This window comes from Notolabrus celidotus, chromosome 14 (assembly GCF_009762535.1).
Source record: "Notolabrus celidotus isolate fNotCel1 chromosome 14, fNotCel1.pri, whole genome shotgun sequence".
Classification (NCBI taxonomy): Eukaryota; Metazoa; Chordata; class Actinopteri; order Labriformes; family Labridae; genus Notolabrus; species Notolabrus celidotus.
In genome coordinates this window covers 19,046,348-19,067,858 of record NC_048285.1, presented here as the reverse complement: position 1 = coordinate 19,067,858, position 21,511 = coordinate 19,046,348, and the positions used below count along the sequence as shown (strand labels likewise).

Below are 21,511 nucleotides of genomic sequence, written 5' to 3'. Positions count from 1 at the left end.
TCAGTTGTTCTCAAAGTAGGGTCCTGGGACCCCTGGGGGTCTGCGAACCATAACGTGGGGGTCCGTGAAATAATTAGAATACATTTCTAGTAAATCATAAAATTGTGGTGTGTCATTACAAAACAGCATACACCATTGTTATGATACCATTTGGTGGCTCAAAGGGATATGTGAGTCTTGTTACTGTTCATTTTCTGAAAGTGTTTAAGATCAATTACTTGAAAAGTATAAATGCTGTCATGTTGTGTCCACAAGGAATGAAATGACCCTCTGTTTTAAAGTATACAAGTGGTATTTACTTGATTCAAATTGAAGTGTTATCTGTTTATCACTATGGTACAGGTCTGAAGTATTTACATTGATAAGTTTTACAATACAAATAGTTCCAAGGGCAACTAAGAGTGCAAATGGTAGTAAGCATGTGCTTTAGTGATGGGAAGTTGGGCTCTTTTCAGAGAGCCGGCTCTTTTGACTCGGCCCCCAAAGAAGAGCCGGCTCTTTCGACTCCCGAACGGCTCTTAATTTAGGATCTTTTGTAGCCGTATATTTTACCTTGATTTTGCTAAAACTAATGGTTTGTGTGTTGAAAACCCTTTTACGTATGGTGTTTCTGTGAGAAGACTTATAATTGCCCAATTGTGTGCATTTATTCTGTTACAAAATCATTCTCACCCTGATCCTAGGGTTGTGATTAGGGTTAGGGTTGTGATTAGGGTTAGGGTTGGGGTTAGGGTTAGGGTTAGGGGTGTGATTAGGGTTAGGGTTAGGATTAGGGTTAGGATTAGGGTTAGGATTAGGGTTAGGGTGAGGGTGAGGGTGAGGGTTAGGATTAGGATTTGGGTTAGGGTTAGGGTTAGGGTTAGGGTTAGGGTTGGGGTTAGGGTTAGGGTTAGGGTTAGGGTTAGGGGTGTGATTGGGGTTAGGGTTAGGGTTAGGTTTGGGGTTAGGGGTGTGATTAGGGTTAGGGTTAGGGTTGTGATTAGGGTTAGGGTTAGGGTTGTGATAAGGGTTAGGGTTAGGGTTAGGGTTAGGGTTAGGGGTGTGATTGGGGTTAGGGTTGGGGTTAGGGTTAGGGTTAGGGTTGGGGTTAGGGTTAGGGGTGTGATTAGGGTTAGGGTTAGGATTAGGATTAGGGTTAGGGTTAGGATTAGGGTTAGGGTTAGGGTTGTGATTAGGGTTAGGATTAAGATTAGGGTTAGGGTTTTGATTAGGGTTAGGGTTAGGATTAGGATTAGGGTTGTGATTAGGGTTTTGATTAGGGTTAGGGTTAGGGTTGTGATTAGGGTTAGGATTAAGATTAGGGTTAGGGTTAGGATTAGGGTTAGGGTTAGGGTTAGGATTATGGTTAGGGTTAGGATTAGGGTTAGGATTATAGGGTTAGGATTAGGGTTAGGGTTAGGGTTAGGATTAGGGTTAGGGTTAGGGTTAGGATTAGGGTTAGGGTTAGGGTTAGGGTTAGGATTAGGGTTAGGATTAGGGTTAGGGTTAGGGTTAGGATTAGGGTTAGGGTTAGGGTTAGGGTTAGGGTTAGGGTTAGGATTAGGGTTAGGGTTAGGATTAGGGTTAGGGTTAGGGTTAGGATTAGGGTTAGGGTTAGGGTTAGGATTAGGGTTAGGGTTAGGGTTAGGATTAGGGTTAGGGTTAGGGTTAGGATTAGGATTAGGGTTAGGGTTAGGATTAGGGTTAGGGTTAGGGTTAGGATTAGGATTAGGGTTAGGGTTAGGGTTAGGATTAGGGTTAGGGTTAGGATTAGGGTTAGGATTATAGGGTTATAGAATCAAACTCAACCAGAACCGAACCAGAACCGAACCAGAACCGAACCAGAACCGAACCAGACCCGAACCACAACCGAACCAGAACCGTACCAGAACTGAACCAGAACCGAACCGGAACCGAACCGAACCAGAACCGTACCAGAAACTTACCAGAACCGAACCAGACGTGAACCAGAACCAAGCCAGAACCGAACCAGACCCGAACCAGAACCGAACCAGAACTGAGCCAGAACCGAACAGGAACCGAACAGGAACCGAACCGAACCAGAAACATACCAGAACTGAACCAGAACCGAACCAGAACCGTACCAGAACCGTACCAGAACCGAACCAGAACCGTACCAGAACCGAACCGGAACCGAACCGAACCAGAAACATACCAGAACTGAACCAGAACCGAACCAGAACCGTACCAGAACCGTACCAGAACCGAACCAGACGTGAACCAGAACCAAGCCAGAACCGAACCAAACCCGAACCAGAACCGTACCAGAACCGAACCAGAACCGCACCAGAACTGAACCTGAACCGAACCGGAACTGATCCAGAAACATACCAGAACTAACCCAGAACCGAACCAGAACCGTACCAGAACCGTACCAGAACCGAACCAGAACCGAACCATAATTGAACCAGAACAGAACCAGAACAGAACAGAACCAGAACCATACCAGAACTGAACCAGAACCGAACCATAACTGAACTCAAGCAAACTGAACCAAAACCAGAACCAAACACAAGCAAACAGAACCAGAATCAAACTGGAGCAAACATTATTAATGTCCTCAGGTTGGCATTGAGAAAAATCAGATGCCTCAGCTTGGATGGGCTGATCCGATTTCTCCTCTCAGTGAGTATTTGCCCGGTCTTCAAGAAGACTCTCTCTGAAGGAACAGAAGAAGCCAGGATACACAGCCTCCCCTCCATCACCTGTATCCTATATCCTCACATATGATTGGCCGCATGGCCGCCATGCTGACCAATCAAACAAAGTTCTGCTGTGAGCAGAGCTGGGGCTGAGCACTGAGAGCTAAGCTGCGAAAGGACAAAACTGGGAGCCGGCTTTCTCTCGATGCGAGCCGGCTCTTCTGATTTACTATAAAGCGTCGGCTCTCAGAGCCACAGCTTTTGATCATGACACATCACTAATGTGCTTAATCTGTGTTACAATTATGAGGGGGCCTTGGACAACATTCTCACCTGTAAGGGGTCCCTGGCTCCAAAAAGTTTGAGAACCCCTGCTCTAGCTAGTAGGAGTGCAAACTCCTGATAGTGAAAACAAACGGAACAAAAAGAGCGACACAGCTGCACAGAAACTCCACGTTGTAGACATCGCTGATCATAATAGACATCGCCACGCAGGAAGACAGTTTACATTTTTTTAAATCTCTGAGAGATCTTCAAATACAGAGTGTGTCTTTACACCGGTGCGATTTTTTCAGAGTTTACGGTAACTCAAATTAAAAAACGTGACATTTGCTTTGTTTTATATCGACCACTTAGCAGGATGAATATCATGATTAGTGGTCAGGTATATTTTGAGTTTGAGATGAGTTGAGAAACATTTGTGGCCATTTTTGTCATTCAGATCTTTTTAGGTCATTAAAGCACTGATCCTCTGATCATTATTATTATTTATTTATTTCAGTAAGGCAGATTCCTTCGCTGGCTCTTTTGATTTTTTCTTAGCTCATTTTATATTTTTTGAGAAAAGAGAAAGCTGAGATGTTGCCCATCATTGTTACTTGGTTGGAGTAATAAAGTGAAGTGCTGTACATCTGTGGTTGCATTATTCTATTATCAATTTGCCATCATTTTTAAGTATGTAAGAGATGATTTCATTGATAGCCATAGACTACATGTCTTTCAATGTAGACTTCCAGAACTAAATTTAGACTGTCATACCAGCTTGATCATCAATGAAAATGTCCTGGAAAATGATCTCTGGAAAAGAGTGGGAACCCTGAATACAGACATAAAGCACCAATTTATTGTATATGGCATAGAATTTTTAAGAAGTTTGGCAATGGGCGTCCCACTTGTGGCATGTCTGATAGTCTACTGTCAAAGAGTTGTGGCTGCCTATCGAAAATACTTTGCCCTCAAGCCATTTACAGAAAAAAACTCATAATGGCAACTGGAATAAAACTCTAAACTCTAAACTGTGTTACACATACCGTCTACAAAGGAGAGAATTACAGATAGTTATTCTAAATGCGGCTTCTTGAGCTGAGTTTGTATGGTCCTGTGCTGCTATGCAGGCTCATGTTGCCATAGGAATTGACACACTTTTACATAGCTCACATTACTTAAAAAAAATGTGCAACAAGAAGGGTAATACAGTCCGGAAGAGTTGTTAGGTAGCAGGTTGAGATGTTTTTGTTTGTCTCCTGACTCCCAGTAACTCGAACCATTAGGATACAGGGCCCAGGCCACCAGGAAGGAGACAGACAGGCACACATAAGGCCGTCTGTACTGGAGAGAAACCCAATCAGCCTCCTCTTTCTGGTTCACAGAATAGGCTGCAGAGAGGGAGGGAGGCAAGAGAGGAGACAGAGAGGAGGACTGATTGGCTGTGAGTTTATGCAGAGGCAGGAGGTCAGTGAAACTCAATCTACTGCTCCTCAGGTGTGCAACCACAAAGGATAGTGAAGAGAGCCGAGGATGTGTCAGCGTGTTTGTAAGGCAGGTATACAGACAGAAGTATTGAGACAGAGGAGTGCATGCTGGGTTCTTCCAACAGCTGCATGTTCAGAGACACTTAACCTCTCCTTATGTGCAGGGCCCTAAACCCAGAGCTTAGCATCAATAAATAAAGACGCACTCTTCTACTCTCTCTGCATGGTCAGTAATTATACACGACAATAGGAAAAACTGATACCAGATCCCATTGCAAGCATGTGCTAAATTTTAATGTGATTTCAATTAAATCAAACCTCAGCCAAATGACTTATAGTTCTTGTTGTGTGAAAGTAGCTGCCATTTTAAAAACTTGTTTTGGAGTTCATTATGACCCAGTCTTCCTCTGGTCATGCACTCATCCTCAGTTTCTTTTTGAAAAATTCTCAAAGATACTGATTTTGTGAGACATGACAGACATGAGGTAACATCACTTAAGCACATAACATCTTATAGAGCAAGGTTCAGTTTAGTAACAGCTCATAAAAAGCTGTCAAAGGGTGTCAAAAAGGCGGGAAAAGGAAAGCTCTAAACCAAATTAAGCACAGTGAAACTTCATATTAAACCTTATAAATGAAAAAAAGGTTGCCAGAGGGGAAATGTTCAACATGTAAACAAATCAGGGAAATGAGAGACAGGCTCCTGCGAGGAACTTTCATCCATATTGGTGCCGCCTCCAGATAAAGCAGCTCCTCTTATCTCTGTGCTAACTTTGTCCTGTAAATATACTACTCCTCACAGGAGCTTTTAAGCAAGTAGATTATGATTTTCCCTCTATTATTCTTATTTGCATATTGTAAGTTTGCTCTCAAACGTTAAATAGTCCAGTTGGGATGGACTGCCTGATTGGAAACTATTGGAAAATGTAAGTGGCATACTAAGTGACATAAGCTTCTCTATCATGAGGGCATATGATTTGAGTGTGATGTCCTATAGCATAAAAAAAGCCACACAATAGAAGGCACACTGATATCCTGACAGCAGATAAAATGCACTGAGGAACTTTGGACACTAACAAAATTTTATTTAAATGTTATACATAAAACTTTAGTTGTTGTTCTTTTTTTAAATTCAGCTAAACAAATATTTATATATTGTATATTTTATAAAAAGAAACATTTCAAACATTTTTAAATATTAATATTTCTTATTTACAATTCAAAACAGTACATGAAATAATAACAGTAACAATGCAAATCCAATCATAGAAATGTTACAAAACATACGTTTTTTTTGTCTCCGTTTGAAAATCGGCTAGCTGATATTTCCAGAACGTTAGCAAGGATACAAAGTAGCAATGTGGAGCTGCTCTACATTCAAACAGGAACGTGAGGTGCGTTCAACTCTTCAAATGCTTCTTAATGTTAGTCAAAGACCTGTGATCCGATTCCTTTTTTTCACATTAGTCATCTTTCAAGTTCTCCTAAGATCTTCCGAGTATAATGGTACCTTACAGAAAAAAATGTAAAAACTGGTTTAAAAGGCTCCAAAAGGCTTTATTTTACATACACAGCTGAACGCACCTCAAGCTCGGTAAGGTCACTGTTCTCTAAAGGGACAGGGTTGTGGAGAGAAGGCGCATGTTGTGTGTTTGTGTGTTTGACAATATGCACTGGATGCATTCATTTTGTGTGCATGTGAGTGTGAGTGTGTGTGTCAGAGTGTAAGCTGATGAATTAGTCGGCAGGGCACGGGAATCCATTCTGCACATGGTCTGAGTCTCTAAAACCAAAAACAAACAAAAGCTAACTGTCCAGCGGCCTGGCATCAAACTGTAGATAGTCAACGTTCAAACCACAGGACTACAGACTATCACGACCACAGTCTACACACCACTTCTTCTTCTTCTTCTTCTTCTTCTTCTTGCCTTGTTTTCTCTACACTCGCCATCAATCACAGTTCCACTACTTCCACAATGAGGCTCAAACTGGCACTCCAAAGACATTCAGGAGAAAAAAAATTGGCCTTCTTCCAGTGAGGCTACTGGCCATTCAGTAGGCGCTGTGCCGTTCCGTTCCTGGTTGTCTTGTGTGAGGAATCTGGACAGGGACAAGAGCAACAAGTCAAATCCAAAGGTAGCTTGACGCAGCAGTTTGGCTATAGGATGAATGTGGAAAGGCTGGGATGTGAGGTGGAGGAGAAAAAGTGGGTTAAGCATGTGGCAACAATGCTTGACCAGAGACTGTATAAAAGATGGATGACATGACAGCTCCTCAAAAGTGAAGCCAGGCTATTTTGAACTTCTCCCACTGACTGGCTTCAGTAGAGGTCGTAAATCTCGCCTCCTTCACGTTTACTGGTGGTACGTGGGTCAAACTTTATGACCACAGTACACGTCAAATATATTTTCTGCTAAATACACTTCCTGTTGTTATAAGGAGCAGATGATTGACAGCTCTGTTAAATTTTAAGTGGTGAGTTAAATGTTTGATTCGGTTAGCGGAAGGGGCAGAGCGTCAATATGACGGACTGGCTCCAAATGACATCACCTTTACACCATTACACGCTTGTCACAGGAGGCTGCTTTTTTGTACAACAGGTAGAGGCAGAGACATATTCTCCATCTTTAAATACGGTCTGTGGGCTTGACGTCTTTCATGAAGGACTTCAATGGCATGACATACCAGTCTTAGAAAGAGTGGACAGAGAGCTGGCAGAGAGAGATGAAACACTGGCAGCAAGAACACGTTTTTGCAGCTGTAATGAGAGGAAAAGTTGGAAGAAGCCAAAGAGACAACAGATGCTGATGTTCATGAAAATGCAAAATGACTAATGACCAATAAAACAATTCATAGGACAAGATGACGCCTAGAAGAAAGACACTCATAGGTTTTTGTATAGCAAGACCTGCTCGTTCATGATGCCTGACAGCTCAGTCAGCATGTCCCTGTAGTGAGCTTTCATCTCCTCCTGGTATTCCAGCTGGTCCTCCTTGATCAGACGCTCGTTCACATCCAGAGCCTGACCACAGGCTTCTGCAAACTGCCTGCAGGGGGACAACAAAGATGTTTTTTTTTGCAGCATTATGATTTAAATGCAGAAAATAACAAACCTGAACCTAACCTTAAGTGATTTTTATAGAGCAATTTAAACTTTGTAAAAGACTGTGGCTACAAAAATCAAATAATAACTGAGTACTTGTAATGTCCTTCAACTCCAACTTGAATCATCTACGTTTATTTTATTTTTTAAATCTTATATTTTCTCCTGAGAGAAAAACAGAGCAGTTTTTCAAACATTTGAGCACTTCATAATTTACCTATGTGTAGACAAATCCAGATTACCTTTGTTATTGATTTCGAGATACATGCTAAACACAAGAAATACGCTTCTGTTTCCAAAGCAAAAGGATCTTGGGAAGCTATCAAAACTCTACGTCCCATATGCCCTTGCATGACACATAGCAGCATACTTCTTTCCGGTTTTATATCTGGAGTAGTTTGATTTTTTTATGTGTGATTTGCCCTTCAGTATTGATTTTTTATCCACACTTGCAATGGTCCAAAGCAAACAGGGTTTCCGTTTTTCAGACACTCAGAAGACATATTTACTGTGTAACAATAATCTCTACTCTTTTCTCTTTACAGTGTATTTTATTTTACCTGAAGATCTCCTTGAGCAGTTTGACCTGGTTGTCCGGATATTTCTTGGCATTCTTCTCCTCTAAAAACGCTCTAGCATAAGCCATAGGCCCGGCATTCACCTGTGAGGGAAACACAAGGCAAGGCAAGGCAAGGCAGATTTATTTGTATAGCGCATTTCATACACGAGGGCAACTCAATGTGCTTTACATTAAAACATTAAAAGCATTGGAGACATTCAGACAGGCATAAAAGAACACAATTAAAATGACAAATATGATAAAACAGAAAAGAAAAGGAAAATTAGAAATATATTAAAAATTACATTAAATTTTTAATTTAAAGTGGGTTAAAATAATCTAAGATAGGTAGGCAGTGGCAAATAAAAAAGTCTTAGTCTTTGATTTAAAAGAGGTGAGAGTTGGAGCAGACCTACAGCTTTCAGGGAGTGTGTTCCAGATATGTGGTGCATAATTACTGAACGCTGCTTCACCATGTTTCGTTCTGACTCTCAGGACTGAAAGCAGACCAGTACCTGATGACCTCAGAGGTCGAAGTGGTTCATACAGTAGCAGCAGATCAGCAATGTATTTTGGGCCTAAACCATTCAGTGCTTTATAAACCATCAGCAGGATTTTAAAGTCTATTCTCTGACAGACAGGAAGCCAGTGTAGAGATCTAAGCACTGAAGTGATGTGGTCTACTTTTTTGGTCCTTGTTAGGACTCGAGCAGCAGCATTCTGTATGAGCTGCAGCCGTCTGATGGACTTTTTAGGGAGTCCTGTAAGTCTGCTAAAGATAAATGCATGGTGAGACAAAACAAAGTACTTGAACTTACCATAGTGTCTGTATTAAAGAAGAAGCGTTACCTTCACACTGACGCTGCCCTGCAGTTTCAGCTGCAACCGGATCATGTCCACCTCCTCCATGTTGCACAGCTGGTTGAGCTCGGAGACTTTCCGTGACATCTCATCAATGGCTACCTCGATCGGGTTCATTTCTGTGCTCTGCTGCTCCACCACCTGGATACGCTTCTTCAGGTAGGGGAAGCTGGAACTCGCTAAAGAGAGAGACAACATTTTTGGAGTAACAAAAACTGTACTAATGTTCTTAAATTATTATATTTCTTTTTTTTTTTAATATTTACTGGTCAGTATGGTGCGTCTCTTGCACTGCTCCTCCACATCTCCGTGTTTCTTCCCCGACAAAGTGAACGGCGTCTCAAAAACAAAGCGGTTGATGTTGTGATGTCGCTCAAAGTCCGTCCTTTTGTCCTGTTGTTCTTTCTCATCAAAGAAGGGCACGACGTATGTCACCTGGATGTAGGCAAACTTGGGGTCCAGGTCTTTAGGATTAACCTGTTTTTTTTTTAATATTAAGCAAACATAAGCAACCAGTTAAACTATACCTTCATAAACCAGAAATTAAAAAGATGTTACTTGTTTAATTTCTCTGTAAATGACCTTGTTGGAGTCCTGGATCATCTTGACATTATCGGCTCCAAACTTGTCTGAGTAGAGTTTGAGTAGCCTCTGGGAGATTTCTGACAGTCCTGTCAGCTTCGGTTCTTTGTAGATGAACTCTTTGCTCTCCTCCTCTTCAAAGAAACCCTGCAAGAAAACACACACCCATACCCTAGTAAGCAAAGCATGTTACATGACAGTATGGGAGTTTGCACTTGTACATCATAAGTTGTTCTTTTGCTTTCACAACACCCTGTGTAAGTATCAGTCTGATTTAAGTTTCTCCCTGGTGGTCACAGGCCAGATTGAGTGTTAGAGCAACTCAGCCTTGACAGTGTTAAGTGCCGGATGGGAGAGGTTGGAGGTCATTTTCAAAGCAGCGCTGGAGTAAAATGTCAAAGGTGGAAGAGGGTCATTAAATTATATCTTTCTGTCGAAGATGGCGCTCTAAGTTCTTAAAGTCTAGGGAGGAAACAATGTCATCTTTTGGCAAATATGGGGAGGTAAAAATGGACCACAGCAAGCTTGACACAAACCCTTCAGGAGGTAAAAGCAGACAATGTTAATAGTGGGAGAAGGAGAAGAGAGGTAAAAGTGGTTAGCACTGAGGAAAATGGAAAACCAATGACACACAGAACTTACCGCAATCTTGATACAGAATATAATAAAAAAAAGAAGAAAAGAGCAGACAGACAATTAAGGAAACTAGCTCAAAAATAAAGGCTGCAAGTTTTACCGTGTTCTTAAATTTTTGACTACTGAGACGCTGTAGAGCTCTGAAATCACTGCATAGACACACTATTCTCTTATTAACACGAAGAAACTGTGTCAACGATACAGGTTCTTAAAAACAAAGCCAGTAATGCACTGCTAAAGCAAGGAATTAAAGATAAACCAGGGCACAGCTCATCCTTTAATACCAAACATGCTTTTAAATACTTAAAAGAGAGAGTTTAATAAAAGGAAAATACAAACATTTAGTTTTCCCACATAACTGAAAAGCTTTGGTTTAATTTGGTATTAAATTATTGGCTATGACTTCTTCCATCTAAATTAAAGACACTTAGTACGTCCATAAAAGGCAATGTGAAAAGACAACATCTGTCTTTGCAGAGACTGTGTCTAATCTTCTGAGAAGTAATATTGTCAAAGAAAATAAAAATGTCAATTTTGATCAATCAGACTTTCAAGCATGATTCTTGTTCACCTACAAGTTGCACCATAGTCTTCATTTCAAACAATTTCATTCATTTTTATGTTTATGTACATTGCAGAAAAGGGCAATGGGTGCCAAAATCTGCCTGCAGTAACCAGTTATCGCTCACCTGTCCGTAAAAAGCCACACGATAATAACGCCCAAAGAGCCGCTTCTCTGAGTTCACCACCTCAGTCACTTTCAGATAAGAGCGATGGATGTCATAGTACAGCTCTGACAGCCTCTGTGGACACACAATCAAACTTGTGAGGTTTAATTTTCAAATATGTGACAATATTTGCAGTTTGAAGGTTTAACTACTACCTTGAAATCCCGCCTCTTTTCAAAGACAGCGATAACAGGTTTGTTGATGTCAGCGATGAGTTCGTGTCGCTCTGATTTCCACAGGTAGTCCACACACAGCTCCAGCTGCTCCACCAGGGTGTCCTACCCAACAGACAGATTACATCCTCTCACAGTGGCAACAATGATTGCACTGCCACTTTATAGAATATGGAGTTTAGTAAAGGATGAAAGTCTATCACTGACCTCTGTGTAGGGTGTGTCTTGTGTACCAGTGTCTTCCTTCATGGCTCCCTCTTCCTTCACATTCGGGCTGATGCACAGGAACGCAGCCCAGCCCATAGAGAACGATGCTGAGGTTTCAAACAAGGCAAAGTGACATCAGGGAGAGTAAAACAACAGTTGCACACTTCCTATAAAGGTTATATGGTATCCAGCTAGTATGGATTTAGGATTTTAAACATCCAACACCCAACAAGTCCGCTCTCTTGTACTTGTGTTAAAATACAAGAGGTTTGACATTTAAAGCATTCTGCTTTTTGTACATTCAAACAGAAAAACATAGAGTGTGAGCGTGCTTCATATTAGACCTCAGTGACACTGAACTTCTTCAGTGAGACTTGAGTGAACAGGTCAGACTGTGACAGCAAAAAAGTGAAACTCATATCATTAAGGCAAGCACAGGGGTCCTCAAACTGCAGCTGCATGGTTGGATACACAGTGTAAAAAACCTTACCCAGCTGTGAAGCAGTTAAGAGTATTAAAAAACAAACTGTCACATTTCCCATCAATCGAAACCATCTCCATCTTTTAAAGTTAACACTTTCCACCCAGCTTCCCTTTCATGTCTCAATGCTCTGATTTCCCACCCGCCACCACCACCCAGCAGGCCCACGGCGCACACACTCACTGTCTTGTTCTCGGGAGGTAGTTAGTAAGGAGCTACAGTTATAGACAGGGCTTTCTTCAGGGGACACATTGGACATCCTGGCCTTGTCAGCTCTCCAGTAGCCTGTTTGGTAGGAGCGAAGGATGAGGAGGAGGAGGTTTACAAAGTTCACGTCCACTTGCTTTTGCCTTTTGTGCTAAAGGACGATCGGCCGAGAAGCTTGCATGCTGTGCTAGCTGTTTGGACACAGGCTGTGTGCGTTAAGTGCTCGTGAAAAGACCGTAAAAATGCTGTGGTTTCAACGAGGGAGCATGCACACATAAAAAGAAGAAGCAGACTGGCAGGTAGAGGAACATGCAAGACAGGAAGATGTGTAGGCTAGATTCCATCCAGAACTGTGAATGGAAATGGCAATAGGAACAATACTCAAAAATGGCAGCATGTATAAGTTCCTACCAAGTCTTAACCGTACACATGACACACTCAAGTAATCGGTGTGCTCACTATCAGGCAACACATCAACCCCTCGTGATAATATGGAGGACTGAGGCTAAAGTTTCAGAATTTTTCAGTTGTCATGTTAGTAATACCTATAGCTAACGTGCAATGACAGAGTTAGCAATGACCATGTAAGTAAGGACCATGTTAGACAGAGAAGTTTGTTAAATGAAAAAAGATGACCATGTCTGCAATGGATGCACTCACTGCAGAAGCAATACAACATCCCTGGAAACACACACAAACTGTGCTGAAAGAAGTCAAGTCAAAGCAGCAGAATGTGCACACTCACCTCTCCTCTTCAGCGACTCAGCAATCAGGGCTGAGATGTGGATGTAGCACATAGCGGCCTGAGGAAAAGTCAGGGACATACAAATTAAGTTTTAAAGTAATGCTTTTCTCTCAAAGCATTTCAAGTCCAGAAAGAGAAGAATATTTTCTAACCTCGGAAAGATCGCCGTTCCTGACGTGAATCTTAGCCATGCTCTCAAGCCAGGTGCGTCGCAGCTCCGGGGTGCTGGCGTACGAGTTGGCCAGACTGTACTGAAGATCCACCAGCATCTCTGGATCCTTCTCGTGCTCCTTCATTTGAGCTGTAGCCATCAAAACCGTCCTGATCCGTTTGGTCAGGTCCTTCACTTCAGCAGGGAATGGAGTGTTCTGTAGGAAATTGTTATAAACATTAAATATTTTGAACTACTTTTACAAGTATTGATAATAAAGTTTGAACCCTGCTCTACCTTGAGTGGTGCATCCCCATTGGCAAAGTTATTGATGATAGCCAAGGACTGCTGGAATCTTGAGCCTCCAATGCCGGCATCTGCTATCAGCTGGCTCACTGCCTTTATGACCTGAAATAAACAGATAAGAGTGGGGCAAGGAAATGTCAGTCCTTGATTTACAGTGTTTTCCAGTTACTGTATATTTGTACCACACTTTGTCCAACTGACCTGCAGATGTGAGCGGACAATAGACTTGCCCTTTGTAAACTCAAAATTTTTCCTCATGAAAAAATACAGCAGGGCAGCGGCCTCTGTCTGCGTGGAGCTTGATCGATGGTTACAGCACTTGAGAATCTCGTAGCAGAGACAGCCACACAGGTCTGCCTTACCCTGGAAGAATGCACTGGGGAACTGCAGTAAGAGATGGAGGGTAAAATTGTATAATCCAACAATGGTGAATCAAGATTTTTACATGTTCACATGAAGTATGCGCTGCACCTTTTGAACAAAGAGCCTGAGTGCAGCAAAGACGTGCCGTAGAGTGGCTGTTGATTGGTTGATCTGAAAGTAGAGCAAGTAGGTGTCCAGCACCTTTTTCATCAGTGCGTTTTGTCCCTCATCTAGCAGCAGTTGCTTCTGTGGGAATGCATGTATGAGAACAAACAAAGAAAATAATTATTGAATAAGTTTTGACAAGCATCTTCTTCTCCAAACTGAAAGCAAAGACCACTTTCTACTTCATAGCCACCAGGTGGCAGTAGAGCACTAATGGCTTAGTTCAATGTATATGAAGTATGCAAGGTTTACAATGCAATTCATTTTGGCACTACAACAAATAAGACATCGCTGTTAGAGAATTTCTTTGGTGTAGGATATCAGAGTACCAGACATTGTTTTGTAATTTTTATCAAGGAGCTAAAACAGCTGGAGAATATTACTCAAATCTGTCTTCATGTCACAGTTGCAAAACAAAATTTAAGGTTATTTACTTTATTTTCAAAGGGAAATTTGTATGAAAAAAACAGCCTTAACATATAGCTTTCATAATTTGCTGAAAATTTTCAATCCATTTTTTTGCAATCACATGTAATGATCTAATAAAATAACTGAGCTTGGAGCAGAAAACTTGCATGTTGATATTTATGTAACATATTAGTATATATAGTAGAGGTACAATACATATTGTATGGAAGTATGTGTCACATCAGAGTAGGTATAGCTCAATTTTGGAGTCAGTTATTAATCGAAAGGTTGGTAGTTCCATTAAAGCTCCTGCAGTCTACATGCCAAAGTGTCTTTAGGTAGGACACTGAACCTCAAATTGCTCTCAAGTAGCATAAACGGCAGGGTATGAATGGGACTGTTTAATTCTGATGAGAACTTTACATAGCATCCTCCAACATCGGTGTGTGAGCATGTCATGTAAAAGTGCTTTGAGTGGTTGGACAGAGTAAAAAAGCGCTACGCAAGTACTTTAGTCCATTCAGAAATGACCATTTAAACATTAAACGTGGACTGGGAGAGGACTACAAACCTTGTGATGGTGAACAAAGAGCTCGAGCACATCCAGCACGGTGAGAGACACCTCAGTGGACAAGTTGGCCTCGATGTCTGTCGGACTTAGATTGTCTCCATCCTGAATATTCCCATCTGGACACAGAAGTAGACATACAGTAAACAACTCAAGTCTATCTCAGTCACTTTGTATTGACCCCAAACAATATGTATCAGTGTGTGTCTGTGTCACCTGTCTCCATCATCTGCAGCAGCTTGGGGTTGGTGAGAGCGTTCTTGCCCCTGATGATGGGCATAGTTTGGGAGCGAGCATGTCGGTGGCCTTCCCCGGATGATGCCATCCTGAAGGCAACAGCAGCTGGTATCATTCACAGTACTCTCACGTATTATTAATACCGGTTTAAGTACACTGCAGCTAAAATCTTCTGCAACCTGTAAGCCAATCATCTCTAGGGATCTTTACTCATATACATGCTGGGATCAGGAGTGTATTAACACATGAGAGTACAGATACAGACTGGTATATCAAAAACACAAACACAGCAGGTATGACGAGGGGCATGCTGAGAACACAGTCACAGTCTATATCATGAAACATACAGTGGTTACATCAAAAATGAATAAACACAGGATAGAGATGAGTAAATCTAAGTGTTGTAGGTTGAACTGAATATAAGTTTGTTGTTTTTTAAGGAAGAAAATCTGAAAAAAAGTTCCATTAGCATTAATAACAATTTCAGTAACCAAAGACTCTTGAATCTTAAAGCAACTCTATCATCTTTGCTGAGGCATTTTCCAGGTGAAGTAGGGTGATTACCATTGTGGGAAGAGGCTGGAGGACTGGGAGGGGTGGTTAGAGCCCTTCAGGGTACCATTGGCGTGGGTGGACTGGGCCAGCTTTACTGCCGCCGCTAGCTTCCTGTTCACGAGCCAATCACATCAAAGCTAACATTAGTAACCTTAGTTGTTAAGAGTTCATCAGTATTGACAGAAGTCAGCAACATCCTAACAGTTGCTTGAGCGTGTCAACACTGATGGACCTTAGTGTAAGTGTAAACACTTGCAATACAGCTCTTTTTGCTCATATGTGACCTTGTTACATATTTATAAAAAAATAGGTCTATGGCAAGCCATACATGATAAATTATTCATATGTCTGCTGGGATTGTAACTAGTAAGGAAACCATGTCAGACCTAATATCAAGAGATGTTAAACATAATTTAACTTGTAAATTTGTATTTGTACAACCGTCACTTATATCTAAAGTATTTGCAACCCTATTTACCCTAACTGGTAAAAATGTAATAATAGAATTATTTTGGTATGTGTTGTTGGTTTTTTTTGTTGTGTTTTTATCTATGCATACCATTGGGGAGGAAGTTATAAGAGCATGTGTGGCACTTCGGCACAAATTTCCCCAAGGGGACAATAAAGTTTATCGCACCAATTAGTTTCTTTTACAATGTATTGTATTGTATTGTATCGTATTATGTCATATATTGTGTCCTGTCATGTCATATCGTATCCTCTGGTGTATTGTATTGTATCGTGTCATATATCGCATCGTGTCACATACCGTATAGTATTGTGTCACATATCGTACCCTATTTTATTTTATTGTATCATATCATATTATATTGTGTCATATCTCATTCTTTCATATCGTATCAAATCATACTGTATGGTGTCATATATCATATTGTAGCATATTATAATATATTGTCACTGCTGTTCAACCATATCCAAGATAGCTTGTTAAAATGTTGGACGTATCTCAAATGGATCTTCTGATATCTCCATTGATGCCCCTAAATCATGGAATACCCTCCAACAGACTTTAAAGTTGATACCCATTCCCTCTTTTGAAGAGTTTAAGACTTTGATCTCAGAACACTGTGTCTCAAATGGTATCTGTTTTAATTAATCTGTAATTTTGTGAAGGATTGTGTGTGTATGTTGTTTCTAATGTGCCTGTGATCTTGACGACATTGGAAATGAGGGAAACCTCAATGTCTTTTCGAGGACAAATCAAGGTTTTGAATTGAATTTGAATCTCTCTAATTTGAAAAATTGAAATAACCCTGGTCTCATTTCTTATTTAAAATGTATGAAATGTCATTGTTGATACCTGTTTTTGTTGTACTTGTAAGTGAAATAAAACAAACGTCTATATGACCAACTAAAGCAAAGATTCCAGGGAAAAAGTTTTCACATGTGCAAATGTATTTTTAAAATTGCTTTAAGAAAATCTTCAATTAACATTTCAAATAGTCAAAATGACAGTAATTTCCAGAGAAATATGAAAGTGGATATAAAAGTGGAACTAAATCAATACAAGTCAGCCTAGTACATTAAATGTTAAATGGCTTGCCATAGTAGGTCACATTGGTGCAAAGCTAAATGAGAGCTAAAAGCATACAGGATCCCTGATTTGACCCCAGAGTTGTAAAGTCAGCGTTAAGGGAGCTCAGCCAGATGGAAAGGTTAGTGGAGTGGCAGAGTCAATGGTTTAGTTTTCCATTAGTATAGTATTGTGTGAATGTTATTTCAGCTCATGTTAGAGTGTTAGTGTAGGTCAGTGTTGATATAATAGAAGAGGAGGGAAAGGCGATGGTAAGATGATGACTTGATTTCAACAAACAGATGTTTATTATGTTGGACTCTAAAATGAAGCTTTGGGTGACATGACTGCCTGAGAGCCTATTAATGACTCTTAATCATGCTGCGCAGCAGGTGGAGTCAAGATGAGACATCAAACATTGAATGTGTGAAATAAAGTAAAGGGTACACAAAGCTAACACACAAAACCAGCACACACTCCTTACTTTTTGGGAGTTTCAGTCAATACATATACACATGATGCAATGCAACATCAATGATGTGCAGTCACACCCACATCCATTAACAGCAGCAGCAGCATGCACAAAGGGCAGGGGGCATGAGGCATGCTCTGTGGTGGAGGCTACAACAGCTGGGTCGAACATGTAGGAAATTGACTATTATTTGTTTGTGTCAATGATTTGTTTATTGTGTATGTTCATGAAGCGTGGCTGCATCTAAGCTGTGGCTTAAGTTAAGGAGGTGAGTCACCCTGCAACAACAAACAAACTGCAGCATCATCTGGCTCAGTACAGGCTCTGACAAACTACTTTCCCAATCAGCTTTTTAAGAGTATATTAACAACACAAGAGGACCATTTTCTGCCAAATCTGGAACAAATCTGAATCTGTCTTTCTTTCAAACATGGAAATATAATAATAGATTAATAATTAAAGAACATTTACCAACAATTAACACCTCTACATATGTTTCTATTGACTCTATCAGGTCTATTACTTCCACCTCTTTAAACTGGGACGACTTTAGTTAGAGATGATGATGTCATGTACGTCTCTGAGCCAATCAGGATTTGGGAAAGTTTCATAATGATTTACTTGGTCATGTTTCCAAGCCAATCAAATAGCATCCCATTCTTCTGATGAATAAGATTATTAGATTTTTTTTGGTAAAAATCCATCAGATTAATAAAAGCTAAGGTAGCTTTCCCCTATTGTAGCTTTAATCATTACTATTCACTACTACAGATGGGTTATTTAAGAATTCAAACCAAGTTTTCAGTTGCTCAAATGACCGAATTGTCTGACTGGCTGGCTGACTTTCTAGCTTGCTGTCTGGCTTCAGACTGCTAGTGTAATTCATTCCTCCTGAACTTCAATGGGCGCCCATTCTGACTCAGCCAGGCATCAAAGAGCGAACAGAGAGAGACACTGAGACAGACACAGGCGTAAGACTGTGAATCCCCCATGGCCCGGTATTACAGACGAATGTTAAGTAGCTAGAAGCCCCAGACAGGCTCATCTTCGTCTGAGCGCGCTAGCTGGGCCTCCAGCTATCTTTATTCTGTTAATACCTCCACATAGAAAAAGCAGTGTGTTCTCCCAGCTTTTTGTTGGCTTACATCTCAGCATCTTACTGCTGAAAGGAAAAAGAGGGCTAATTTAATTAGCTGGGAGGAACCAGAAGATGGAGGAGTCTAGCGGTGCCAATGGCTCAGCTCCAGTAAGAGCACACACACACGATAACACCCCCTATCCTTTGCTTGCCAACTACTACAGAACAATATCCAGCAGAGCTTTTCTCTCAGCAGCTAGATCCAGGAGTTTCACCTCCCCCCCTCTCTTCCTCTTCCTCCCTTCTTTACCTCTCCCCCTCCTTAAAGCTCATCCCTGAGCGTACACACACATGCAGAACGCATATTAGTATTTCTGCCTGACTGTGTCTGACTCATTTATTTGTGTGTTTGCACACATGTCTGCGTGGCTGCATTTGCACATGCGTGCATTCATGTGTGCATATGATTATATGAATTATGTAGCAGTGGGTGGGGGAGTTACAACCTTTGACTGCAGATTGTATGTTGAGTTAATAAGCTGTTTCCATGTCTGCAGCTCTACTATAAATGCATCTGAATGAGACTTGGTATGCCTGTTTGTCGGATAATGAAAGCAAGGAGGACTCACCTTGCGATATGGCGTTTTCCGAGGAACCTGAAGTGCTGCAGACACAGCCTGGAAAAATGGATGCAAAAATATGTGGTTGAAAGGTGAAGGTTTGTTTGTGTTATGCTTTTTTGTGGGTTAAACCACAGAATAAATCGAGTCCATGTGGAAAAAAAAGGCTGAAATAGTGGGGTCTAGATACAAACAGGAAACACAGGCAGTTAATTAACTGAGCTGCTCACTGGATAAGACACTCTCATTGGATTTACTCTTTTCCTCCCTCTCTCTGCCCAAGTCTTTACTTTTATCTCTTCCCTTCTGGCTACTTCTTCCCATTTCTCCTCCTCCTCTCATTCTCCCATCCCCATCTCTATCGATCTCACAGACATAGTATCACTACTCAGCCTATAAGGAGCTGTGCTAAAACTCTTTGATGAAGAAAGAGGAACACTCACTCCAGGATGTTAAAGAAGTCTGAGATCTCCTGGTGAATGGCCCGGTGCCAGTAGGACACAAGCACATCTGGAAGCAGGTAACAAACGACAGCATGTCAGACATCACAGCAGATTTAAAGAGGTTCAAGCCAAATTTCAGTAAAAACTGGGTCAGTTCTGGAGTAAACAGAGCAATTTGTAGAGTTTTAAAGCTTTTTAATAGCAGCAAAAGCTTCATCTTCTGGGAGTACAAAACAACACAAATGCAGCATAACTGTGAATATGTAAATCGATAACAGTGCTCAACTCTACAGAGACTGTGTGGGTGCTTTTTATGCATGTTATTCATTAAATGTAGTATCCTACCCTCGAATATGGTTTTCATTATGTGCAGAAAGCACATGAGGAGGCTGCGGGTCTCTGCCTGGTCCAGTTTGTCACACCGAGATCCATAACCTATGAGGGACTGGGGACGAGCGAACTATGGAAACACATTAAGAGAGAAAAAGCAGTTGGAACTTCAGAAATGTCAGAATATGTGTTGTTGTGGATTTAAGTGTTTCTTTTTGACATATCAAGTTTTATGGTTATTTTACAAGCAGGTAAAGTATTTGAGGTGAAAATTTACAGCTTTAAGGCCAACTACTAATACAGACAAAGACTTTCAGCAATTTCCTTCAAAAATGTTTCCAGGCTTTGTGGAAAACGTCTGGAAACATCTTTCATAACTTTGTTTTGGGAAGCACAATTTTTACGGACAGTTTGCTTTACACACCAAATATAAGGCAGTTCACTTGTTTATGTGAAATAAAAAACAATGACAGTTTCCTTCTAATCCTTCATTTGACAAACTCAGATGTGATATACTGTACATTTTATGAGGAGCGATGCAAAGAAAATATACACAATTCATCGAATGCTTTCTCAGCTCCTCTCTTTAGTCTCACCTTTTCACATCCGTCCATTTTCTCACTGTTCCTGTCACTATTGCTGGGGTTCGAGTCCACGCTGATCAGAGATCCCCGAGAGTCGGCCTGGTTAGCCGTGGCAACTGCCAAAGAAGAGAAGGCTGGTGGAGGGGTAGGTGGGCGACAAAAGAGGAGAAGGAGGGAGGGGGGTAGTATCAATGTCTCTTTACACACCTTTTCATGTAGACACTGTTTTGACAGCTGCACACAGACATGCCACACATTGCTACCTGTGATAGAGTTGAGTACTTCTTTGGAGAAGGAGGCATCTACAGAGTTGCCATGGCGAGTAACAGGAATCACCCCTGCGGCCACTCCTACGCTGAGGTCGTCTCGAGAGCCCTAATGAAGCGGGCAGAGATGGATGAGGAATCATTCAAAAGAAAAAATAACAAATTCAAATCATTGTTATCACTTTATCCTCATGAAAAATGTTTGTAAAAAGCACTTTACAACTGCACCAACACAGGAGAGTCTCACTAGTCCTATGAAGAGTTTTCAGTCACAATTTACTCCCAACTAAAATGATCTAGTTGTTTCTATTCTTACTGACTTTTCTATAATACTCATATGAAAATGAAAGTACACAGTTCAAGTTACAGTAAATGTAGTAAAACTACATTGATGCATCCTGGCTCAACTTGCAATATGATTCAAGAACAGAATTTTAGACAAACAAAATATTTTTAGAAAGCAAGCAGAAGACACCAGACAGAGAAACAACGACGGCAACAAAAGTATCCAGCAGCACTATAATTGTCGCTGTCAGGGAAACCTTGTATCTCAATTTTTATCATTTTATCTTTTTGCATGAATCAATTCTACTGATCTCCTTTTATGCCTGCCAGTAGACTTTCTAAAATATAATGGATGCACAGTATTAAAAATTGCATGTGGTTGAATCTCATGCAGTGTTTAGTCATGTGGTTTTTTTTTAACTTCCTGAAAAAGTAGATGTCCTGGAGATACAAGGATTCTACTTGACAATG

The 21,511-nt window shown here is 40.9% G+C and overlaps 1 protein-coding gene across 5 annotated transcripts in view; it reads right to left on the bottom strand.

Annotated features, from left to right (window-relative positions):
• Positions 1-5,929: 5,929 nt before the first annotated feature.
• Positions 5,930-21,511, bottom strand: part of dock10 (dedicator of cytokinesis 10) — a 75,705-nt gene continuing 60,123 nt past the window's right edge. For 3 of the 5 annotated variants that reach the window (XM_034701271.1, XM_034701272.1, XM_034701273.1), the window contains exons 34-57: positions 20,753-20,864; positions 20,502-20,623; positions 19,921-20,035; positions 19,576-19,642; positions 19,142-19,189; positions 15,438-15,539; positions 14,853-14,962; positions 14,640-14,755; positions 13,604-13,741; positions 13,334-13,516; positions 13,124-13,234; positions 12,828-13,043; positions 12,676-12,733; positions 11,907-12,008; positions 11,243-11,349; positions 11,018-11,140; positions 10,824-10,937; positions 9,499-9,645; positions 9,183-9,393; positions 8,905-9,095; positions 8,057-8,157; positions 7,302-7,440; positions 7,079-7,151; positions 5,930-6,493 (exon numbers count right to left, since the gene is read on the bottom strand). In XM_034701271.1, coding sequence (XP_034557162.1) covers positions 6,435-6,493; positions 7,079-7,151; positions 7,302-7,440; positions 8,057-8,157; positions 8,905-9,095; positions 9,183-9,393; positions 9,499-9,645; positions 10,824-10,937; positions 11,018-11,140; positions 11,243-11,349; positions 11,907-12,008; positions 12,676-12,733; positions 12,828-13,043; positions 13,124-13,234; positions 13,334-13,516; positions 13,604-13,741; positions 14,640-14,755; positions 14,853-14,962; positions 15,438-15,539; positions 19,142-19,189; positions 19,576-19,642; positions 19,921-20,035; positions 20,502-20,623; positions 20,753-20,864 — 2,865 coding nt within the window. In that variant the 3' untranslated portion in view covers positions 5,930-6,434. The remainder of the gene's footprint in view (positions 6,494-7,078; positions 7,152-7,301; positions 7,441-8,056; positions 8,158-8,904; positions 9,096-9,182; positions 9,394-9,498; positions 9,646-10,823; positions 10,938-11,017; positions 11,141-11,242; positions 11,350-11,906; positions 12,009-12,675; positions 12,734-12,827; positions 13,044-13,123; positions 13,235-13,333; positions 13,517-13,603; positions 13,742-14,639; positions 14,756-14,852; positions 14,963-15,437; positions 15,540-19,141; positions 19,190-19,575; positions 19,643-19,920; positions 20,036-20,501; positions 20,624-20,752; positions 20,865-21,511) is intronic. The other 2 variants (XM_034701274.1, XM_034701275.1) reach the window with 2 other exon arrangements.